This window comes from Macaca mulatta, chromosome 4 (assembly GCF_049350105.2).
Source record: "Macaca mulatta isolate MMU2019108-1 chromosome 4, T2T-MMU8v2.0, whole genome shotgun sequence".
In the NCBI taxonomy this organism is placed as follows: Eukaryota; Metazoa; Chordata; class Mammalia; order Primates; family Cercopithecidae; genus Macaca; species Macaca mulatta.
Genome location: NC_133409.1, coordinates 65,819,337 through 65,843,001, shown reverse-complemented (window position 1 = coordinate 65,843,001; position 23,665 = coordinate 65,819,337). Strand labels below are relative to the sequence as shown.

Here is a 23,665-nt window from a genome sequence, read left to right as displayed (position 1 = left end):
ATAGCACTGTACCATTTACACAGGACATACCCAATATAATGTTCTTTAAAAAGGCATGACCAGAGACATGAAGACAATCTTCAGTTTTTAAAATTTTATCACTTTATGCCTCTATTTCCTAGAAAAACACTGAAAAAATTATTATTATTATTCCATAATAAACCAGATCACTCTACCAAATTATTTACATAACTTTGTAATAACTTAGGAACATATTATCTGTTCCATATCTAAGAATGTTTAATAACTTTCTAGATAAAAAAAAGTATGAAAATTATCCTTTGGAAACTTTTTTTTCCCCTGTAAAATTGTACTGCAAGCACTTCTTGCTAAAGGCTCACACAGTGAGACGAGACTGCCACCATGTGGGATAAGCATGCATCACAATAAAATATATATATTTCAAAATCAAATAATCCTTCAGTGTAATAAGAGAACTACCACATCTTTTATTCTAAAACACAATAGAAACAGTGGTAAGTACTGTTTGGTCTTCTTTACATTTTTCAAGATTCATTAATGTGATACTCATTTTTGGTACAAGTAGCTGGACACTGACACTCTGTGGAAACCATCCACATCCTTGCTACCCAAAGTATGTTCGAAGACCAGCAGCATCTATATTAGCTTGAAGCTTGTTAGAGATGCAAAATCAGGCCCCACCTCAAATGCACTGAATCAGAATCTGTATTTTAATATGATCCCCAGGTGATTTGTGTACACACTCAAGGCCAAGAAGCATGCAATTAGATTTCATTCCTATTTCTTACTCTCACCCTGTCTCCTTTACTCTCCATCCACCCAACACAGGGGTAGGTGTTTTTCACCAAAAACTCCAGATAGTCAAGAAAAATATAGTTGGTGTTACCTGAGTTATATGATTAGCGTCACTTTCAGTAAATGTGGAAATCTATTTTTTTATCAATTATTTTCTTGGGTTATTAATAGATTAATTCCATAATTCAGAAAAAATTAGAACAAATTTTCCAGGAAAAAGGGCTTGTTTAGTTTCAGGAGAGATTAGAGTATTTTATTTTGCCCAATCAGAGCCCTTCAGCATAAAGAGACATTCATATACATATATATGAACATTTTCCAGAAACATTAATTTATAATACATTTTTTAAAATACCAGCTTAACGGTATTTATTTACAAAAATATTTCATTACCTAATTTTAAACTTTTTGCTGTGATGACAGTTTGTAAAGTACAGGAATGCAAAATAACTACAAAGTGTAACACGTTTTTAGTGTTTGCAATACTGCTTTTCTTTTTAGATGAAACAATACACAGATTTTTTTAAACCGTATTTCAAAATGCATATTCCAGCAATTACCTTTGAGATAGTTACTGGGACTGAGCAAGATTAAATAAAAAGTGCAGCAACTGAAAAACACCTGCCAAGTTACAGTTTAAGGTATACACAAGCTAGAGCTCTATACCAAGCATGCTTGCCCCTGAAGTGGACAATGTTAGAAAAACTTAATCTTGCTCTTTTTCATATTGTCTTTTGGTAATGCATTTACAATGAACCAATAGTATAACTAGAAAGCAAAAGTGTTTTTCTGGTTCTAACTATCATGTGGAACAGAGGTCACACCTAACGTATCACGGTACTATTTATTTACAAAAAAAAAAAAAAAGTTAAAAAAATTAAAACATGATTTACCCTCTTTGCATTGCTTTCCATTGCTATGTTGATTCTATTTTCAACTCCTTACAATGTCTTCAGTTGAAGCAAAGTTTAGACAACACAAAACAAATTGCAAAAGTTAAAAAAAAACCTACCAAATAAACAGGATTCCATTGCCATTAACCTATATCCATTTGAAATGCCTGAGTCAAACAACCTACAATAAATACTGGTTTATTTACATGACATACACTATAAAATTTTAAACGATAAGTCTCATTGTAAAATACTGGCAAAACTGACATTCATGATTTTCCTGATGTAAAGAATAAAATAAAGAGACCACTTACATGTAGCCCTGGACTACTGTACTGAATTTGTAAATGAATTGTGCCTATATTGTTAAAATTAATTTGTATTAGTAACTGAAGAAAGCAATGTTATAACCCTGGTAATTGGGAAGTTATTAAAATCATTTAATTCATCTGAGAAAGGTAAGCCAGTTTCCCCTTTTTTTCTTTTTTTTTTTTTGGTTATTTTTGATTGCAACAACTGTTTTCTGTCTACAGAACCTTTTTTAAAACTTCGGAGGCAGTAGTAAAATCATTAATATTCACAAGAAAAATAATCCCCATAGCACTTTACAAGAAATTGATCAGAGTGATGAAAAGTGCAATTAACAAAAGCTGTAAACAGTATCTTCACATTCATTTTCAAATGAAAAGAAAAATCTGTGGGCATACATTTCAATCCAAGAGAACAAATACCCTAAAAGGGAAAAGAAAAAAAAAAAGGACATTTAAGATATAGGAGTGCTTTTTTATCCCCCAAAGTAAATACAGATTAAAAAGTCTAAGAATGTTGATCAAGTATCAAACTGATAAGGAACAAATTCTATAAACTACAAAATAAAAACCTTCATTGACAAAAATACATAAACTCTGTTTCATTTTTGGAAATTTATTTTTAAAAAAGGTAGAAGAAAATACCTGGAAAACTATTTTAAATATATATATATATATCTCTATATTTTAAAACAATAGTTAAGGTAGGCATCCAACAGCAAGCTGAAGCTATTGAGAGAGATCTTGCAATTATTGTTGTGGGCATTTTCCCCCAAAATAAAATTAATATTTGAAAATGCTCAATAGAGGGTTTTTTAAAGCACAGAAATGATATCTTTCCTGTTCATGTGTGAATATTTTTAAATGATGTATGATTTTTTTAAATTAATTGTATCTCGATATGAGATACCAGTATTTCTTATTATAAGCGTAAAACATAACTTTTTGTATGGATAATATACATACTTTTTAAGTACTTTGACTTAAACTTAACAAGTTCACCATTTTTAAAATTAAAGTACATTTATAAAAATTCCATTTTAAAACTAAAAGTATATTTTCTAGCAGTATGTATAAATATAACATGTTACTGTGTGATCTTAAAACAAATCTGAAAGTGTTGCAATAATTTAAGACCAAGAACACTGAAACATACAGCAGATTATTTTACTATTTTTTAAATCTATATAAAACCCTATTAAAGGTTTTAAAACTGATCAGTTTATTTAAGGTACAGCTAGCAGCATATTCATGATTTTGGTATGTTTTATACACATGTATCACTTGGTTTAAACTGAGCAATGTGGATTAAATGATAATAAAAAGTTTTCATTACCTAAAAAAGTGCAGAAAAAATTCAAGTTTAAAGTTCAGTGCTCTTTATTTTGCTGAAACAAACAAAATCCCAAAAGTTAAAGTGTAAAATAAACCTTTGCCACAAAAAATTTACCTTTGGATATAGCTTTTCTAATGTCACATGAGAAATGCCTTAAGCAAAACATATATGGAAGATAGAACTCAGGGTAAAACTTTGAACTCCGTGGTGTCTTCCACAAATTCTTCCTTTCCTCAGCTGTCTCCCCAGCACCCCTGAACCTAAAAGTATGTAACACTTTCAGACTTGTTTAAAACACTCACATATCTACATGAAATAGCTTCAGAGGAACCTACAATTAAGAAGTTCTAAGCCAAAAAAAAAATTGCTTCATTCTTTAAACTACTGTACTTAATTAAATTGTAATATACTTACACATAATAACACAGACAAGTAGCAGCATTTTTCACATCCATAAAAAATCAAATGGAGAAGTTAGTAATAGCTCAGTCGAATCTATAACCATTTTTTTGGAAACACTTTGTACAATTGAAATGCAAAGCGAAAGTGTTAAGATGATGCAAAACTTTAAATGGATGTAATGTACAGAATTTGTCAGAATATAAGATTTCAAATAACTTTCTCAGCAAATATATATGGTTTTTAGTTTGAAAACTGAAATGACTGGATATATGGTACATACAGAAAAACCACTTCCTACTTACAAACTACTAATCATGAATACTTCAAGGATTTTACAGTCAAGGACAAATGCAACAAAACAATGAGGATATGGAGAGGGCACATAAACATCTTTCATTTCTCTGATATTTTCTATTTTGACTTTATTTTTTTTTTGGTCAGTTTTCCTGAAATCGTGGCTTGCTGGTGACTATTACTTTCTTAGTATTTAGAAAGAAAAAAAAATAGAGATGTTACCTCTCAAATTACAATAAATTCCCTGGGTTAGTTATTACTGCAGACTGTCTCTTATCTACAGACGGAATCAAGTATAACTCTAAGAAGCTTATTTCCTACACTCAAACATACTTTAAGCTTTCTAATCCTAACTGAGTCTCCCGTTTGTTGTGCATAATTTGTAGATTAATTTAAAAATTAAATAACTCAAAACACTGACTTAAGATTTTCTTACAAAATCTTGGAAATCTATGTAAGGTAAATGTATATACTTTTATATTTGAAAATAATTACAAGATTAGTTCATTTTGTATACAACAGGAAAAATGACAGTAAAAATGAAGTTAATATACAAATACATTTGTGTTATATAACACAAAATAACACAGCGAATTAAATAACTGCAGCTAATATGACCTTCCACAGAGATAGGGAACCAATCAGTATATTAATCTACATAATGTTTTTCAACTTCTTTAAATCCATAATTGTTGATTTTATTGATGACATTCACAAAACTGTACCTTTAAAATAGGACCTAACACTTCCTGTGACATATCATGGAACTATGGGTTTATTGGATGATAACACAAATTAAGCAATTTATAAGCTGCTGAATGTTCAGAGAGCTGACATTAACTAAACAGAAATATGTTATTCATTGGTACTTTCTATAAATTCAAAAACTTTTGAATAGGGCTTATTTAAAAAATATTTCTTTTGGCTTGATCAATTATCTGTATCACACACATTTAGTCCCTACCAAATGATATTTAAAGTAAACTTTGATGTAAACTTTTGTATCTAGTAGTGCATGTTATAAAATGTAAACATAAAAGCTTTATTAATGAAGAGTAGAGGAAAATATGCATAACAGACTGTATGAAAAAGATGTCTGACATATTCCTTTAATGATCATATGGAGTAGAAAAACAACCATCTTGTTTACTATCAATTTGTGTTCTGATTATCTCTTAATGAAAAAACAAAATAATTTAAAGGAATTTTTTATAGAAGACAATATTTAAATTTCATTAACATTAATTTTAATGCTTCCATTTCGCTTCTGCTGGGTTGCTTTAACAACAATCAATAATCATCTTAGATTAGTCTGTATTCTGAGATTGCTTACTTCTAGATCTACTAGGTGGTTTCTTTCCTGTCCATAATGCTAGTCTATGAAACAATCATTCATTGTCCATTGCTGGTCTCGAATTGTATTATATTCCAATACAGAAATAATTTAGTTATCACAGTGTACATATTTTCCTTTCTTTTGGCTTTTTGAAACCTTGAAAGGATATGTACAGATTTATAGAATATTTATACAGAAAATATTTTGTAGGTCATCAGACTAAACTCTTATATAGATAATTATTGACAACAGATGCTTGTAATTTTCCATGCGATAGCATGTGCACTAAGATTTAATTGGCTCATCACCTGAGTGTATTGGAACAGTTAGCAAATAAAGAGCATTTTAAAAAGGGAGCTGAGCATTTTACTGAAATAATGAAAGGTTTTTTTTTTAAGCAATTTTAATTAAAGAATGCAAAGGTACATTTGGTTAAACATTTTATAAAAATTCAAGCAAAATTAAAAACATAGCCAATTTCAACATTTCTACAAATTTAACCAGTGTTATTTTGGTCAAATCCACCTTTAGCTGAATTAATGAGAACAAGGACAAGGGACATTGAAGTATTCTCCTCACCACAATGGAGGTTTTTCTCACTTTCCACACTGCATAGCCACTACATGGAAACTCCCAGAATGATGAGCAATTCGGTCATGCTCTACACTTTTCTTTTCAATGAAAAGTGATGTATCTTCTTGTTTTGCTTTTGACAAAATATGAACTAAATACAAGTCTATAATAACAAGAATCCAAGAGTAGCTCATACACAAGTCAACTATGTGTATGTTTTTACTATTTAAAGCCCACCATTCAGCTTACTTGTCTAAAGAGATGATAACAGTTTGTTTCTTTTTCATTAATGATACTGATGACCAGTCAGTGTTAAGAGAGGGAAAGTCCAAGACAGCTGCTTATAATCCAGTCCAATGACACATATATAACTATTTCAGCTTCAAGACTTCTGACTTATTGCCTCTGCCCCAAACAGGTCAAACACTGACGGCAGATAAAATGGCACAAACCCTTTTGGCATATGAAAGTTTAATACAGGAATGATCCAGGATTAGTCCCTGCACCAGGTCTCCTCAGAATCCCCCTTGGTTTCTTCATCTGTCACGTGTGACCTGTTTAATTCCCAAATTGTCAACTCATAACTGGCACACATCATATACTCCATTTCGAGTGCGTGTGAACACTCCTCAGTTAAAGCCACATGACTGAGGTAAAACAGTGCATGATTGTGCTAGGAAAGAGCAGTATTCGGTGACGAACATCCCTTTAAAGTTAACTTTTTTAAATAATGTAATAAAAATGGAAAACTTTTTTCCTTCTGGCTGAAGTTGGACTTATTGGATTCTGGTTGTCAGAACTGGTACCACTTCTTATCTTTGTATTTCAACATAATCTAAAGGGGAAAAAAAATAAGAAAAACATGTTTTTAAAATGCCAGAACAATAACCTTTATAAGTTATAAGTGATTTCTGTATTTTTCCAAAACATTATGTCATTCTGCAATATTCTGTAGTGCTACTATATTGCTTACTTGAAATCAACTTACTGAAAGCAGTAAGAACTATTCTGTTTAGAGGAAAAAATACGATATCCATTAAGAACTAGCCTAGAATTCCTCAGATTGCTTAGAAATGTGACATAATTTGGTGACCTAAGCTAGTAATATAAAAGTAAGATAATTTTTATTTTGTACTATGAATTAAAAATAATGCTTGAAGAACTGGGGAATTAAAGGTTGAAAATGCTACTCCTACTGCCATCTCAAATTTACTGAGCATCTACTCTGAGCCAGACACTGCATGACACAAGTTCCCTACTTGATTTCAGTCACAACCATTCTTGGGCTAGGCATTGTTTTTCTCTCCATTTAATACATGACACTGAAGCTTCTAGGGGTTGCCCAAGGTAATGCAGTGGTGAAAATGGAATCTGTGCCCAGGTAGTCTAATTAAAGAACCTGTGATTGTAATTACCTCAATGTACTGTCTTCCTTAGACTCTGAAATACAGCTCAAGAACAATTGGTAGAAGGGAAAGCTATCAGTGTAAGATTAAGTTCTTTCCTAAATATTCAGAGTGTGAATATATTCCAAAATTGACTAAAGTGCTACATGCTGTGGAGATCATACAATCGGGTGTAGGGTTATGACAACAAAAATCCTGACCTAGATTGACCATCACTAGCCTGTATGTGAGGTGCCTGTGGGTATAGTACAAGTAATCATAAAGGATCTCTGAACCTCTCTGAAGCCCTAGACAAATATCTTCCACATCAAGATACCTCTTCATGCATTCTAGGTTTCTGGATTTTTGAGCAAGGAGAAAGTGACTTTTGATTGAAAAATTTAAAAAAGAGTTATCACTACTAATTGGGTGCTCAAATATAAAAACAACCTTAAAATTGTTTCTTCAGACAAATTCAAAATGTCCTCAAGGGCCCGCCTAGGAACTAGATGTGTGAAGTAACCTAGTGTAAAGCATCAAGGAAAGGCAGGCCTGTGTGTCAAAGAGAAAAATGTGAATTTCCTGTAAAGACTTTTAAATTCAGCTTTTTAAGAGCACAGTGTGGTGTAAGGGGACCAATTGGGGATCCCTACTTTACAGCATATGTCTCTGAGCTCTATCATGACTTCCTAGGTCCCCCATTGCAAAATGCACCTCTTTACTCCTCCATATGAATTGGTCCACAAGGCGGACTTAGTATTATTTATTTAAATAAAAAGGTTTGTCAATTTTAGTTATGTATATCTACCTGGAAGACTCAAGGAGGCAAATTATATCTTTCTCTAGGACAAAGTGGTAGTAGACTCTGAGGCATTAAGAAAAATTAACATTGGGACAGGCGCGGTGGTTCACGTTTGTAATCTCAGCACTTTGGGAGGCCAAGGCTAACACGGAGACTACCCTGGCTAACACGGTGAAACCCCATCTCTACTAAAAATAAAAAAAATTAACTGGGCGTGGTGGCGGGCGCCTGTAGTCCCAGCTACTCGGGAGGCTCAGGGAGAATGAGGTGAACCCAGAAGGTGGAGTTTGCAGTGAGCCGAGATCACACCACTGCACTCAAGCCTGGGCAACAGAGTGAGACTCCGTCTCAAAATAAATAAATAAATAAATAAAAATAAATAAAAATTAATATTGGTATTGCATTCCTTAAGGAATAGTTGTAGTTGCAAAGCTGCTAGCTTTCTTACCAAAACCCTGAAGGTGGGCAGGTTCCTTCAAAATTTATAATCTTATAGTAAGAAACCAAAGGCTATTGGAGCTACATTCCTGTATGGTTCCCTCTGGTGGCAAAAATTAGGAATTTGCCATTGTACAATGAATATATGCAAATTCATGTGTGTAGAATAGCTATAAAAATAAAATAACATTCACACTTGCTTTATCTAGGGCTTTTTGTTCAAATATCTGTTTGAGAGTCATACCTCATGAGCATGTTTAGAAAATGACTCTGCACTTGATAACATGGCCGCAGTTCTTTCTTCCAGATCGCCAAGTTTCTGTCCTCTTTCATCTAGTGCCAACCTGGCTCGTGCTAATTCACCGACAACTCCAGAGGCTGCCCCTTTCACACCTTCAATGCCACCAGGGCCAGGAATATGCTGTGCAAGGCTCCTTGAAGCCTTTCCCGAGGACGATTCTCCAACTGAACACATTTGATAAATGAAAGTGTAACTCAAAACATGAAAATTTTACTAATATAAAATCCTACTACATGATAGCATTAAAATACAATTTTTGGATTGAGTGGTAATATAATTGAAATAAAATTATAAAGTGAAATACGCTTAATACATGCTTTCTTTTGTTGGTTTAATATTGGTTTAATAATTTTTAGATACTTTTTCAAACATGAAAAAACACAATGTACATTAAATACTCTATACTAGTTCATACAGCAGGACTTATGCAAAAAAGGAGCTGGTAAATATTTAATGAAACACATAATAGGTATATTGATACCAATTTATATAATGGCAAAAACTGCTCTTTTGTATGCAAAAAATGAAAGATAAAGATATTTAGCTTCAAATATACAGATTTAAATTTAAATATACAGATTTGATTATGTTTATTTACTCCACACTTCCTCTTACTTAAAAATATACTATGCTTAGGCTCAGAAGTAAAGATAATTAAATAATTTATTTAGTAGTCTATTTCAGTCTCCAAAAATTATAGGCATGCTATATTCTTTTCTTTTTCTCCATTTATCTTGTCACTTACCAAATGGATCACATTATTCCTTCAAAAGATCTTGGGATTCACTCTTTTCTTTCCTTTTGCTATCCAGATTTTTTTTAACCTAACACTTAGATCACTGTAAAAGTCTTAAATTCTTTAAAGGCTAACCCCAAGTTTCCTGGTTCCTCAGCTTACATTTCTTTCTTTCCTTTTTCTTTAAATATAACTCATATACCACATTTGCTCCTTTAAAGTGAATACATTGGTGATTTTTACTTTATTCGCAAGGCTGTGAATCACCATCACCACTAATGAATTCCAGAGCATCTCATCACTGCAAAAGAAGCTCCAGGCCTGTTAGCAGCCACTTTCCATTCCCACTCTTTGCAGTTCTTGGCAATCACTAATCTACTCTCTGTCTCTATAAATTTGCCTATTCTGAGTATTTCATTTAAATGGATTCATACAATAGGTGGCCTTTTGAGCTGGCTTCTTTCACTGAGAGTAATGTCAAAGGTTATTGATGCTGTATCATGCATCAGTACTTCATCCCTTATTATGGCTGAATAACATATCATTTTATGGATAAAGTATATTTTGCTTATTCATTCATCAGCTGATGGACATCTGGGTTGTTTCTACTTTTTGGCTATTATGAATAAAGCTACTATGAACAGTTATACAAATATTTGGGTAAATGCATGTTTTCAATTTTCTTGGGTATATGCCTAGGCATAGGATAGCTGGGTGATGTGATAACTGTATGTTTAGTTTTTTAAGGAACCATCAGAGTTTACCAAAGAGGGTGCATCATTTTACATTTTGACCAATAATATATGAGGGTTCCAATATCTCCACATTCTTGCCAACATTTGTTATTGTGAATCTTTTTGATGACATCCATCCTAGTAAGTGTGAAGTGGTATCACATTGTGGATTTGACTTGCATTTCCCTAATGACAAATGATGTTGAAGATCTTTTCATGCATTCATTTGTCATTTGTATATTTTCTTTGGATAAATATCTATTGAAGTTGATATGGTTTGGCTGTGTCCCCACCCAAATCTCATTTTGAATTGTAGCTCCCATAATCCCCATGTGTCATGGGAAAGACCCAGTGGGAGGTAACTGAATCATGGGGGCAGGTTTTCCCATGCTGTTCTCATGAGAGTAAGTCTCACAAGATCAGGTCTTATGCTTTTATAAAGGGCAGCTCCCCTGCACATGCTCTCTTGCCTGCTGCCATGTAAGATGTGCCTTTGCTCCTCCTTGGCCTTCCACCATGTTTGTGAGGCCTCACCAGCCATATGGAACTGTGAGTTTATTAAATGTCTTTTTCTTTATAAATTACTTAGTCTTGGGTATGTCTTTATTAGTAGCATCAGAATAGACTATTACACAGATCCACCTAAAAATTGATCTATTTGTCTTCTTATCATTGAGTTTTAAGAGTTCTTAATATATTCTGGACACTAGACCTAATCTGATAACAGGTATGTGATTTGCAGATAATTCATCGCATTCTTTGGATCATCTTTTCACTTTCTTGATAGTATTCTTTGAAGCACAAAGTTTTAAATTTTGATAAATTCCAATCAATATTTTTTTTCCTTTGGTTGCTTGTGATTTAGGTGTCATATCTTAGAAACCACTGCCTAATCCATGGTTATGCAAATTTATACCTGTTTTCTTCTAAGACTTACAGTTTTAGCTCTTATATTGAGATCTTTGAGCCATTTTGAGTTAATTTTTGTGTGTGGCGTGAAGCTGGGGCCCAACATCGTTTTTTTTTTTTTTTTTTTGCAGGTGACTATCTAGTTATTCCAACATCACTTATTGAAAAGACCATTCTTTGGCCACATAATTTTCTTGGCATCCTTTTAAAAAATCAATTGACCATAAATGTATGAGCTTATTTCTGGACTCTCAACTTTATTTATCTTTATGGCAGTACCACACTGTCTTGATGACTATAGCTTTGTAGTAAGTTTTGAAAATAGAATGTTTTAGTCCCTCCAGCATTTTTCTTTTTCAATATTTGTATGTGTGTGTGTGTGTGTGTGTGTGGCTATTTTGAATTCTTTGAATTTTCATTTGAATTTTAAGAACAGCTTATTGCTTTCTGAAAAAAAAAAGATATGATTTTGATAGGAATTGTGCTAAATGTGTAGATCAATTTGTGGATACTGCCATCTTAACAATGTTAAGTCTTCTAATTCATGAACGTGAGATGTTGGTCCACTGACTTACATCTTGGTTTCTCAAAATGATATTTTGAAGTTTTTACTGCATATGTCTTATACTTCTTTGGTTAAATTATTTCTAACTGGTTTATCTTTTTGATACTACTATAAATGAAACTGTTAATTTCATTTATGAATTAGTCATTGCTTGTGTATAGAAATGCAATTCATTTTCTATATTGATCTTGTATCCTGCAACCTTGCTGAAACTGTTTATTAGCTATAATTATTTTTGTGTGGATTCCTTAGGATTTTCTATAGATAAGATTACATCTGCAAATAGAGACAGTTTTACTTCTTCCATTCCAATTTGCATGCCTCTTACTTGCTTTTCTTGCCCAATTTCCCTGGGTAGAGCCTCCTTTCCTATGTAAAATAGAAGTGGTAAGAGCTCTTTGAATATGCATATAAAACTTATAATTAGCTATACATTTTTGGAAGGATTTTGATTAGAACTGCATTAACTGTATATGTGTATATATACATACACACATCAGTTTTGAGATAATTAGATATACATTTTTGGAAGGATTTTGATTAGAACTGCATTAACTGTATATGTGTATATATACATACACACACCAGTTTTGAGAGCATTGGTATCTTTTATTGAATCTTCCATTCCATGAACATGGTATACTCATTCATTTGTTTGAATCTTTAACTTCTCTCAACAAAGTTTTCTAATTTTCTATTTTTCCCATGGAGATTCTGAACATGTTCTGTTAAGATTTATTTCTAAGTACTGAATTAAAAGAAACACTATGGGTGATAGGCAGAGTAATGTCTCCCTTCCCCCACAGATGGCTACATTCTAATCCCTGGAACCTGTGATTATGCCATGCAGATATGACTAAGGACCCAGACATAGAGTTCATCTTGCATTATCTAGGTGAGCCTAACCTAATCACATGGGTCCTTAAAATTAAAGCAAAGAGGTTTTTTTTTTTCTGTTGTGGGCAGAAAGAGATGTGGCTTTCAGAAAAATAGAGATATGCAAGGTTGTTGGCCTTGAATACTGACAATGGGACCAGAAGCCAAGGAAAGTGGATGGTCTCTAGAAGCTAAAAAAGGCAAGGAAATGCATTCTCCCCTGAAACCTCAAACAAGAAACACAGCCCTGGGAACACCCATAAGACCTGTGTTGATTTCTAACCTATGGAATTGTAAGATAATACATTTGGGTTCTTTTAAGCTAGTAATTTTGTGGTAATTTGTTATAGCAGCAACAGAAAACTAATACAAAGAGTAATTTTAAACATTTCATCTTTTATGATTGTTAATATAAATTAAATTTTATTTTTGTATATGATTACATCTAGTAAGTTTGGTAACCTCTGTTATTTCTAACAATTTAGCTATAGATTCTTTTGGTTCTTCTAAATATGTCATCATATCAATCATTTGCAAATGACTGTTTTGTTTTCTGTTTTCTATTATAGTACTTCATTTTTTCTTCCCTTTCCATACCCTCTAGGGACTTGAAAAGAATGCTGAATGTATGTGTTAATAGTGGGCATTATGTGTCATTCCTAATTTCAAAGGGAAAGTTTTTAATATTTAATATTCCTACATTAAGAGTGACATTTGCAATTTAGTTTCTAGGAGTCTCTATCAGGAATTGCTACTGAAATTTTAAATGACAAATCAACTTTGAATTCCTGGTATAAACCAAACTTGGTCTTGGTATATTATCTTCATTACATATTATTTGCTATCTTAATATTTTATTTCAAATTTTCTATCTATAAATGATTTTTGCCTTTGTTTTTTCCTTTCTAATACTATTCTGGTTTTTGGTATCAAGGTTGTGTTAGCCTCATAAAATGAGCTGATGAGTGTACCTATTTTTTCCTATCTTTTGGAAGTTTGTGTGAGAGTTAAGTTATTTTTTCCCTAAATATTTGGGAGAAGTATTAGTGAAGTCCAATTTGTACCAGAAGTTTACTTGTAGAAAGGTTTAAAATGATGGTTTCAATGTCTGATAGTTATAGTACTATTAGGGTTTTTATCTTTTTGTCCATTTTCGTTGTTGTAATTTATACAATTCCATGAAAAATAAAGTTACACGTTACATTCTCTTATTTTTAACTTCAGTGTCATTCCTTTTTTTTTTTTTTTTTTTTTTTTCCTAATAGCATCTTCTTATGCATTTCTTTTTTTGTGCTCGGTTTCACAAGAGGTTTATCATTTTTATTAGACTCTCAGAGAATCAACTTCGGCTTTTGTTATGCACTGAACAGTTGTGCCCCCTCCCCACCCAGTCATATGTTGAAATCCTTCCCTAACGTAATGTCAGAATGGGACCTCTGGGAGGTAATAAGGGTACTGTCCTCATCAATGGGATTAAAGCCCTTAAAAAGAGGCCAGAGAGGTAGCTTGCTCTCTTTCCCCCAGGTGAGAATGCAGCCAGAAGGCTGTCTGCAAGCCAGGAATAGGGCCCCCAAACAACTCAATCCTGCTGGCACCTTGGTCTCAAACTTCCAACCTCCAGAGCTGTAAGAAATAAGCTTCTGTTGTTCAAAAGCCATCCAGTCTATGGTATGTTGACATAGCAGCCTTAACTAAGACAGCTTTGCTAATTTTTGTATTGCATTTTACTATTTCATTAATACCGTAATCTTTTTTATTTGGTTTATTTTGCTGTTTTTCTAACTTTTTGAGATGAATGCTGAGTTCACTCATTTTCACGTTTTCTTTTTCAAATACTAATATGTATTTAAGATTAAAATTTTCACTCTTAATTATTACTTCAGTTACATACCAATGGTCATAAATTCATTGACACAAGGGTTATCCAAAGTATATTTCTTTGTTTTCAAACATGAGGATTTAAACTTTGTTATTGATTACAAGCATAATTGCACTGTGATCAAATTGTATACACTGAAGTTATTTTAATTCTCTGAGATTTATTAATTGATATAACTGTTATTAAATCTATATTTAGAACTTCTTACGATGATTGAGAAACTGTTTCTTCTATTAGTTATGTCAATATTTGTTTTTATATATTTTGAAGTCAAAATAGTAGGTGTATTCAAATGCCTTAATGTCTAATTTTTCTTATATTAATACAGTTATACCAGCTGATTCTTCATTTGTGTTTATGCTTTTCCATCTTTTTAAATTTCAACCTTTTTGTGACCTTATGTTTTATATGTGTCCCCATAAACAATGTACATTTCTTTCTATTTAATTAATTAATTAATGTATTTTTAGAGACAGGCTCTTGCCCTGTCACTCAGGCTGGGACAACAGTAGTGTGATCACGGCTCATTATAGCCTCAAACTCCTGGGCTCAAGTGATCCTCCTGCCTCAGCTTCATGAGTAAGTGGGTCTACAGGTGCATACCACCACTAAATTTTTAAATTTTTTGTAGAGACAGGGGCTTGTTATGTTGTCCAGGCTGGTCTCAAACTCCTGGTCTCAAGCAACCCTCCCGGCTAAGCTTTCCAAAGTGCCAGGATTGCAGGTATGAGCCTCGGCACCAGCTTTCTTTTCTTTTCAAATTTAGTCTAAAAATTTTTGTCTTTTAGCTGAAACATTTATTCTGCCTACATTTACTACCATTATTTATATTTAAGTTAAACCTACCATGCTTTAGGTACTATGTTTATCCCACCTGTTTTGTATTCTCTCTTTTTTTGCTTTGTTTTAGAATGACTGTGATTTATCTGCTATTCATCTGGAAGTTATGTTCTATTTTTCTAAGTTTTACAGGTTATCCTATAAATTACATGCATCCTTAACTTATCAATACCAATGAACACTTTTTACAAGTTTCCCAAAAAATTCAAGAATCTCAGATCACCTTAAATCCATTTACTCTTTCTAAACTCCTTAATGTTATGACATATTTTTGGGCCATGTTGTTGTTTGTGTATGTGTGTATACATACATATGCCATACACCTTTATTTTGCAGTTTATAAAGATTATATTAATTATATTTATGCACATATCACTTTCGTTCCAAATCACTGTGTGTCTCTGACATCCCATCCAAGATTATTTTCCTTTTATCTGATGTGTACCCTTTAGAACTCCCTTTAGTGTGACGACGAGGTTTACTTATTTGTCTAAAAATGTCTCATTCTTAAAGAATTTTTGTGTATAGAATTATGGATTAAATAGAATCAATATAATTTTCTGTCAATATACAGAGGATCATCTTACTATCTTTGGCTGTTGAGAAGTCATGTATCAGTCTCTATTTGTTAAAAAATATCTATAATTTTTCTCTAGCTACATTAAAGATTTTCTCTTGGTCTCTGGTGTACAATATTTTAATGAGATTAGCTAATTGAAAATTTTTAACAACATCACTGGAATTAATTAGGCTTCTCGAATTTGTGGATCCCTATCATGTATCAATTCTAAAAAGTTTTCTGACTTATTTCATTCATATATATATATATATATATTCTTCTTTGCAGTCCTATTTCCTTCTTGAGAAGGTCTAAACATATGTTAGATCTTCTCATAGCAACTTCATTTTTTAATCCTCTCCTACATGTTTTATTTTGTTTGTTTCTTTGTCCTGTATTTTGGATGATTTCTCCTAACCTATCTTTAAGTTACATAATTCTTTCTTCACTTTTGTCTAATTTGTAGTTAAGCCTATCTATTGGATTTTTAATTTTAGTTTTTGAATATTTCAGGTCTAGAATTTCATTCTGGGTTTTTTCACATCTACTGCTATTGACTTTTACAGTTTTCAGTTACCTGAAACAATGTTCAGGCATGATATTTATCCTCTTAAACACAATAACTACGAATAATTATTTTATAGTCTGTGTCTGAAAATTCCAACATGTGAAGTGCCTATCCTTCTGCCTTTTCTGTTTTATTAATCATGCTGTTGACTCCTAGTGTTCCTGGTTATCTGTAACTGGTTTCTGGTCATCTATGTTCCTGGTTATCTATGACTACATATTTGAAAAATTATTTGCAGAGATAATTCGAGGACTCGGAATACACTATATTCTTTTTGAGATCATTTTTTTCATTTGCTTCTGCCAGGAGCTAGGGACTCTAGCAGTCTGGAAAAATCTTAATTAACAATTAACACTGAAGATGTCACAGGCCAACCAGATATTTGAAGCTGAGCTTAAAGTCATGTGTGTGTACGTGGCAGGTGGACGTGGGCAGTTTATTCGCAGTTCACCCTTACTCTCATAGTCCTTTGGTGTCTTTGCAAATAGCAGGAGTTATTTCAGGGTCCCCACTCTTGCCAGGCTGGGGAGCCCATCTTGCTAGCCCTAGCACAGCTTAGTACCTCAGCCTCATTAGCAAAGCACTGCAGAGTCAAAGTGCCCCAAGTTGCCAGGCTCTCTGCTCTGGGCTTCTTTCCCCATGGATACTGTTCTTGAAAATTCCTTACTGTACGATTACTTCCTTGATGTTTTTAACAAATTTTAGAAATACGTTTTCTAAGTCTTATATAACTTTATAAATTTTCCTCAGTAAGAATTTTATTCCAAATTATCAGTCCCCACTGACTTAAGCAGTCTTCATTTTTAAAGCTGAAATAAAACTATAGAGCAATCTTCTGGGTAAGTTAAAAAAAAATTCATTGCACTGCTACTTACTGCTATTTAATGTTACAGTTTTTCTAATTAGTCAAACAAACATGAAACAACAATTCTAAATATTTTAGCAAAAAAGAAAAAAACTCAAAGGATAGATAATAGCTGCTGTTTATAAGAAAGGTTAAGCATTCACTGATTCATTAGTTCATTCAAGGACAAACTGTTTACTTTTATGAACTACGTGGAAGGTACTAAATGAACCAGAAGGTTTCTTTTATTACGAAGGTTAAATGAACTAGAATAGTTTTTAGAGGTTTTGAAAGATAGATTAAATGTTAAAGTAAAAACTTTTCAAAGTTAAGGTTATCAGTTAAAGAAAATCATAGCATTAAAACAACATCGCATTTAATGAAAATAAAGTAAGTACTTTCTAAATTATTTACTTAAAGTTGTGAATATTACTTTTTAGTATCGGAAGTTGTTCTGATTTTGGTTCCTTGAGTAAAATAGTTCCCTGATTTGGGATAGAATAACAGAAAATAATTTTATGTATTTTGTTAAAACGTGGAAATAGTAATTGTGACAAAGAGAAAAAAGTGCACATAATTTACAGGTATAAAAAATTCGTATGGCTTGTTTCTGTTTTATAGATATATTATCCGAATTAAATAAATCAACTTACATAATTCTTCTCTGTCAAGAGACTGTGCACCACCTCCAAATAAGCCTTTAAAGAATCCCCTGTTTGGTGCTTCAGGTGTTTCTACAGGAGTGAAGAGTTCACCCAACATTTCCTTTAAAATTAAAACAAATTGTAACTGTTAAAATTTCAGGGAATCTGAACTATAATTAACAAAAGTATCACTGTAAACTCTTTTAACTTAAGCTTAGAACATTACCTATTGAGATTCACTATTAATGAGCACACGTCCTATGATCGGATACAGAACATGCTGATTTATTCCAACACCAAGTTTCTAAAACTAAAATATGACTTATTTGCTGCTTGCCCCTTTCACTAGATCACTTTCTTTGTTTGCATTTGAGGCAAACAGTATTTTTGCTTAAGAGTGTCAGGAGATTCTAATCTTTAAGATGACATTTTCATATAACTCGTATGAATTGATAATAGGATTAATAATTACATTAGAAAGACTTTTTTTTTTTTTGAGACAGTCTCACTCTGTCACTCAGGCTGGAGTGCAGTGGAACGATCTTGGCTCACTTGCAGCTTCTGCCTCTGGGGTTCAAGTGATTCTTATGCCTCAGCCATCGAGTAGCTGGGATTGCAGGCACACGCCACCATGCCCGGGTAATTATTGTATTTTGTAGAGTCAGGTTTTGCGCCATGTTGGCCAGGCTGGTCTTGAACTCCTGGCCTCAAGTGATCCACTCGCCTTGGCCTCCCAAAGTGCTGTACAAGCGTGAGCCAACATGCCCCGCCAGAAAGACTTTTTAATAGCAAGTATAAAAGTCCAGTGTAATAATGATGATATATAGTTTTGGAATTATAACCTTTAGCTGAGTCAGAAAATTTGTAATTTAGACACCAACTTTTTCTCTCATAAACACATGTTAGGAAGAGAATTATGCCAACATACACCTGAAATTTCAGAAATCTGGCAGAGAGATGGGAACTCTTCCTTGTACGTCATCAGATTTTTCTGAAATTACTGTCACTATTTTTCAGAGCACAGAAATGGTAAAAGTCAGAAGAAAAGTAAGATTGCTGACATGTTACCGGTTTTGTTGACAATACATAAAGAGGAAAGAAGATTTTTCTAAGAAAAGGATGGTAGCGGCAGGGTGCGGTGGCTCACACATGTAATCCCAGCACGTTCGGAGGCCGAGGTGGGCGGATCACAAGGTCAGGAGTTCGAGACCAGCCTGACCAACATGGTGAAAGACTGTCTCTACTAAGCATACAAAAATAAGTAGGGCGTGGCAGCGTGTGTCTGTAATCCCAGCTACTTAGGAGGCTGAGGCAGGAGAATCGCTTGAACCTGGGAGGCGGAGGTTGCAGTGTGCCAAGATTGCACCACTGCACTCCAGCATGGGCAGAAAAGGATGGTAGCAACATTTATATAGGAGTTCTGCTATACTCTGGTATTATTACATCATTATAGTTGGAATAAAAGTATGTATTTTTCATGGTTTTTTCCTTAGGGCTGGGCTAAGAAGGCTGGTAAAGGATGTTTAGGTTTTCTTTTAGACATATCCATATTAATGTTATCCCTCCACCCAGATTGCAAATGGGAGGAGATAACTATTAACACTACACAACAGTTTTATTTATAAGGCTGAAGTGGACTGAAGTCCTCACGGTTTTATTTTCTTTCCTCTGGATTTCTATAAAGTGTAGTAAACCTAGAATAAAACACTTTCTGAATTCAATAAATCAAACTTGTTAAAACCCACTATAGAATATACTGATATCTATTATTATATTGAAATTTATATTAAACTCTATAACAAAGGAAATTTTAGGCATATTTTAAATCTTTTAAAAACTGTATTTCACACATTCTAATTTAAACTATATGTATTAAATCGTTATAATGCAAAAAAAATCAATAACAGCAACATAGCTATCATTTGGGTGTCTCATGCTTAATCAAAAGAAGAATATGACATGAAAACAGTGATAGTTTAAAGGCATGCTTTTAAAAAAATTTTACCTCATTTTAGAATTATGGTTTGTACTTCTTATTTGGTGTTTAATGAGCTTACAATTTTACAAAGGTAAAGTAAGAAATATAAAAACACTAGATTAAACTCATTATATTCTCTGAAGTAGAATGATTACAAACTTTGGAACCAGATGGATCTGGATTTGATTCTCAATTTCTGCCTTTTACTAGCAGAAGACTCTTAGTCAAATTAGTCTGTCAAAGAAATGGCTTCTTCAACTTTAAAAGGGGGAGATAATGATAACTGCCTCTCAGGAATATTATTAGCATTAAAGATAATGAGCATATAAAGTGCCAGGAGTAGACATCAATAGTATATGTACAGAAGTAGAAAGATCACATAGAGATGAAACCAATTAGAAAATACCCAAGTCATTTATCCACAGGTTAATATTATGAACAGACATCTTTAAAAGGAGTTGAAAATTCAGTGTTTCTTAGAGTCTAGATTATCTGCAGTCTTAGTATAAAGGTTTTGGGAAGTACATAAAATAATATGTATAGGTATTTTTTTCACTTCTATTTAAATAAGGATTTTGATTATAAGTAAATCTACTATTCAGAATGATTCATGTTAATGCTAGTAAATGTTGGTGAAATCTAAAACAGATTTGTAATTTCTGTGATCTTGCTACATCTATTCATAGTAGACAGGATTTCTGAAACAAGACATTGGACTTAATTACTCTTCTAAAATATAAATATTCAGAAATAAATATACTTGTCCGATTTTAGACTCTTGCATGTAATTTGTTTTGCATGTGAGCTAACCAGGTTAGAATGGTATTATTTAGGACTAATTTCATGAATGGGTCAATGTATGGGCTTTCGTTATCCACACATTGAATGCCACTACAAAGTCCTGTATAGTGCATCAAATAATCACTGATTTTAATCATTTTAAGAAAACTTTATATTGTAAGAGTATTGAGTCTGAAAAAATAAATATCTCCAGGATAAGCACACAGCAATAAACTTCATACTGAACCTACACAATATATATGAGAAGCTAAGCAGTTCAACTGACATCAGTTGTTTACAGTGATTACTTGGGGTTTTGTTAATAAATTATAATCCTGAGGTGCTTACCAAAGTAAAGTTACTTACTTAGTTGCTTTAAACTGAATTAATTGGTATGTTCCAACTCTATGATTACAGTAAATTTTGGTTAGGGTTCACAAATGAATATAAATAGTCCATTTGAAAAAAATAGTTTATTGTAAATTATCTTTGTGTTTTTCACTATGGTATAGTTAAAAATAATGCTGTAAAAAGAAATTTAAGTATTTCAATCTATAAACATACCATTGACTAATTGCCCGTCAAAGACAATTAAAAGTCCTGAATCCATAATCTTTTAAACAGCTTTACTGAAGTATAATTGACATACAAAAACTGGCAGATATTGGACATGTACAATTTGGTGAGTTTCGATATATGCATATATGCATGAAACCACCACCACAATCAACACTGTGAATATATCCATCACTCCCAGGTTTTCTTCTGCTCCTTTGTAAGACCTTCTCTAATTCCTTCTTTACCCCCCATATCCAAGTTACTGCTGATCTGCTTTCTATCACTATTATTTCTTGAGTTTTTATATACATAGAACAACATGTACTCTTTTTCTTGGCTCCTTTCATTAAGCATAATTATTTTGAGATTCATTGACGCTGCTGATTGTATCGTTCACTCCTTTGTATTGCTGACTAGAATTCTACTGTATGATAAAATGCAATTTGTTTTTCCATTCATCTGTTGAGGACATTTGGGTGGTTTCCAGTTTTTGGCTATTACAAATAAAGCGGTTATGAATATACATTTCCTTTTAATAATAATAAAAAAAACTATGAATAAAATGGCTGGGTCCTTGGCTCATGAATGTTAACTTTAAAAAAAAACCTCCTAAACTGTTTTCCAAAGTGGTTACACTTTTTTATGTTCTCATCAGCATTGTATGGAGTTCTAGATCGTCTATATCCTTGCCAAAACTTGGCATGGTATTCTTTTTAATCTCAACCACTCTCATAGGTGTTTAATGGTATCTCACTGTGGTTTTAATGTGCAGTTCTCTAATGATAAATAATGTTGAGCATATTTTCATGGTGAGCTTTCTTTTTGAATATTCTGGCTATGTTTTTATTGAGTTGTTTCTCATCCTTCTTCTGAGTTTTAAGGGTCATTCACATATTTTAAAGACAAGTCCTTTATTAGATATATGTTTTGCCCAGATTTTCTTCCCATCTATAAGCTGTCTTTTCATTTTCAAAAGCGTCTTTTGAAGAGCAGAAAGTTGAAGTTTTGTTGAAGTTATCAATTTGTTCTTTTATGGATGGTGCTTTTGGTGTCACAGCTAAGAAATCTTTTCCTAAAATAAGGTCAGAGATGTTTTCTCACATCTCTTTCTAGAAGTCTTGTAATTTTGGGGTTTCCATGTAGGTCCATAATACATTTTCAATAAATTTTGGTTTATGGTGTGAAGAGTGGATCAAAGCTTATTTTTTTTGCATTTTAATATCCAATAGTTCCAGCATTACTTGTTGAAAGGGCAATTCTTTCTCCACTGCATTGCCTTGTGCCTTCTTTAAAAAAATCAGTTGTCCATGTATATGTTTATTTCTGGATATTCTATTCTGATCCATTCATCTTGATGCCAAAAATACCATTCTCTACTGATTACTGCAGCTTTATAATAATTCTTGAAATAAGGTTGTGTTAGGCCTTCCATTTTTTTCAGAGCTGTTTGGTGTATTTTAGTTCTCTTGCATTTATGTATGAATTTTAGGATAAACTTGTCAATTCCTACAAAAATTTCTAAAAAAATTTTTTAATTTTTAAAAATTTCTTTTATTAATATTTTATAGCTTTTCAGTGTAGAGATCTTTCATTTTCTGTTAGATTTATCCCAAAGTATTTCATAAGTTTTGCTATTATAGATGGTATGGTTTTTAAAATATCAATTTCCAAATGTTCACTACTAACATATAGAAATAAAATTATTTTTATATATTTATCTCATATCCTACACCCTTGCTAAACATACTGAGTAATTCTAGTAACCTTTATGGTAGATTTTATTAGATTTCCTATACTGATGATCGTGTCATTGTGAATAAAGACAGTCCTTTTCCTTTTCTTTTCCTTGCCTGAGTGCACCGGTTAAAACCTCAATTACAATACTGAATGTAAGTGGTGAGAGTGAACATTCTTCTGTAATTGCTGATTTCAGGAAGAAAGAATTAGTATTTCATTCACTAATATTATTTGAGATGTGGGTTTTTCTTACATGTTAAGTTTTCTTCTATTCCTTGTTTGTAGAGATTTTTAAAAATCAGGAATATTTGTTAGATTTTGCCACCTGCTCTTTTTCTTTTTTTAAGCTTTTTAATAAGATGGATCACAGTGACTGATTTTCAAATGTTAGGTCAATCCTACTTTCCCGGGATAGGTCTCACCTGGTCATAATGTATTATCCCTTTGATATATTGCTAAATTCAATTTGCAAAACTTTTTTTTTTTTTTTTTTTTTTTTTTTTACAAATTTTGCTTTTATATTTGTGAGAGATATTGGTTTATACGTAGTTTTCTTTTCTTATAATGACTTGGTCTAATTTTGGTATCAGGTTAATGCTTCCTTTATAGAATA

General features: G+C 32.5%; 1 protein-coding gene across 3 annotated transcripts in view; it reads right to left on the bottom strand.

Annotated features, from left to right (window-relative positions):
• Positions 1 to 1,003: 1,003 nt before the first annotated feature.
• The window catches only part of STXBP5 (syntaxin binding protein 5), a 193,493-nt gene continuing 170,831 nt past the window's right edge, over positions 1,004 to 23,665 (bottom strand). For all 3 annotated transcript variants that reach the window (XM_015137165.3, XM_015137166.3, XM_015137167.3), the window contains 3 exons: positions 18,009 to 18,120; positions 8,789 to 9,009; positions 1,004 to 6,754 (listed from right to left, as the gene is read on the bottom strand). In XM_015137165.3, the coding sequence (XP_014992651.1) occupies positions 6,713 to 6,754; positions 8,789 to 9,009; positions 18,009 to 18,120 (375 nt within the window). In that variant the 3' untranslated portion in view covers positions 1,004 to 6,712. The remainder of the gene's footprint in view (positions 6,755 to 8,788; positions 9,010 to 18,008; positions 18,121 to 23,665) is intronic.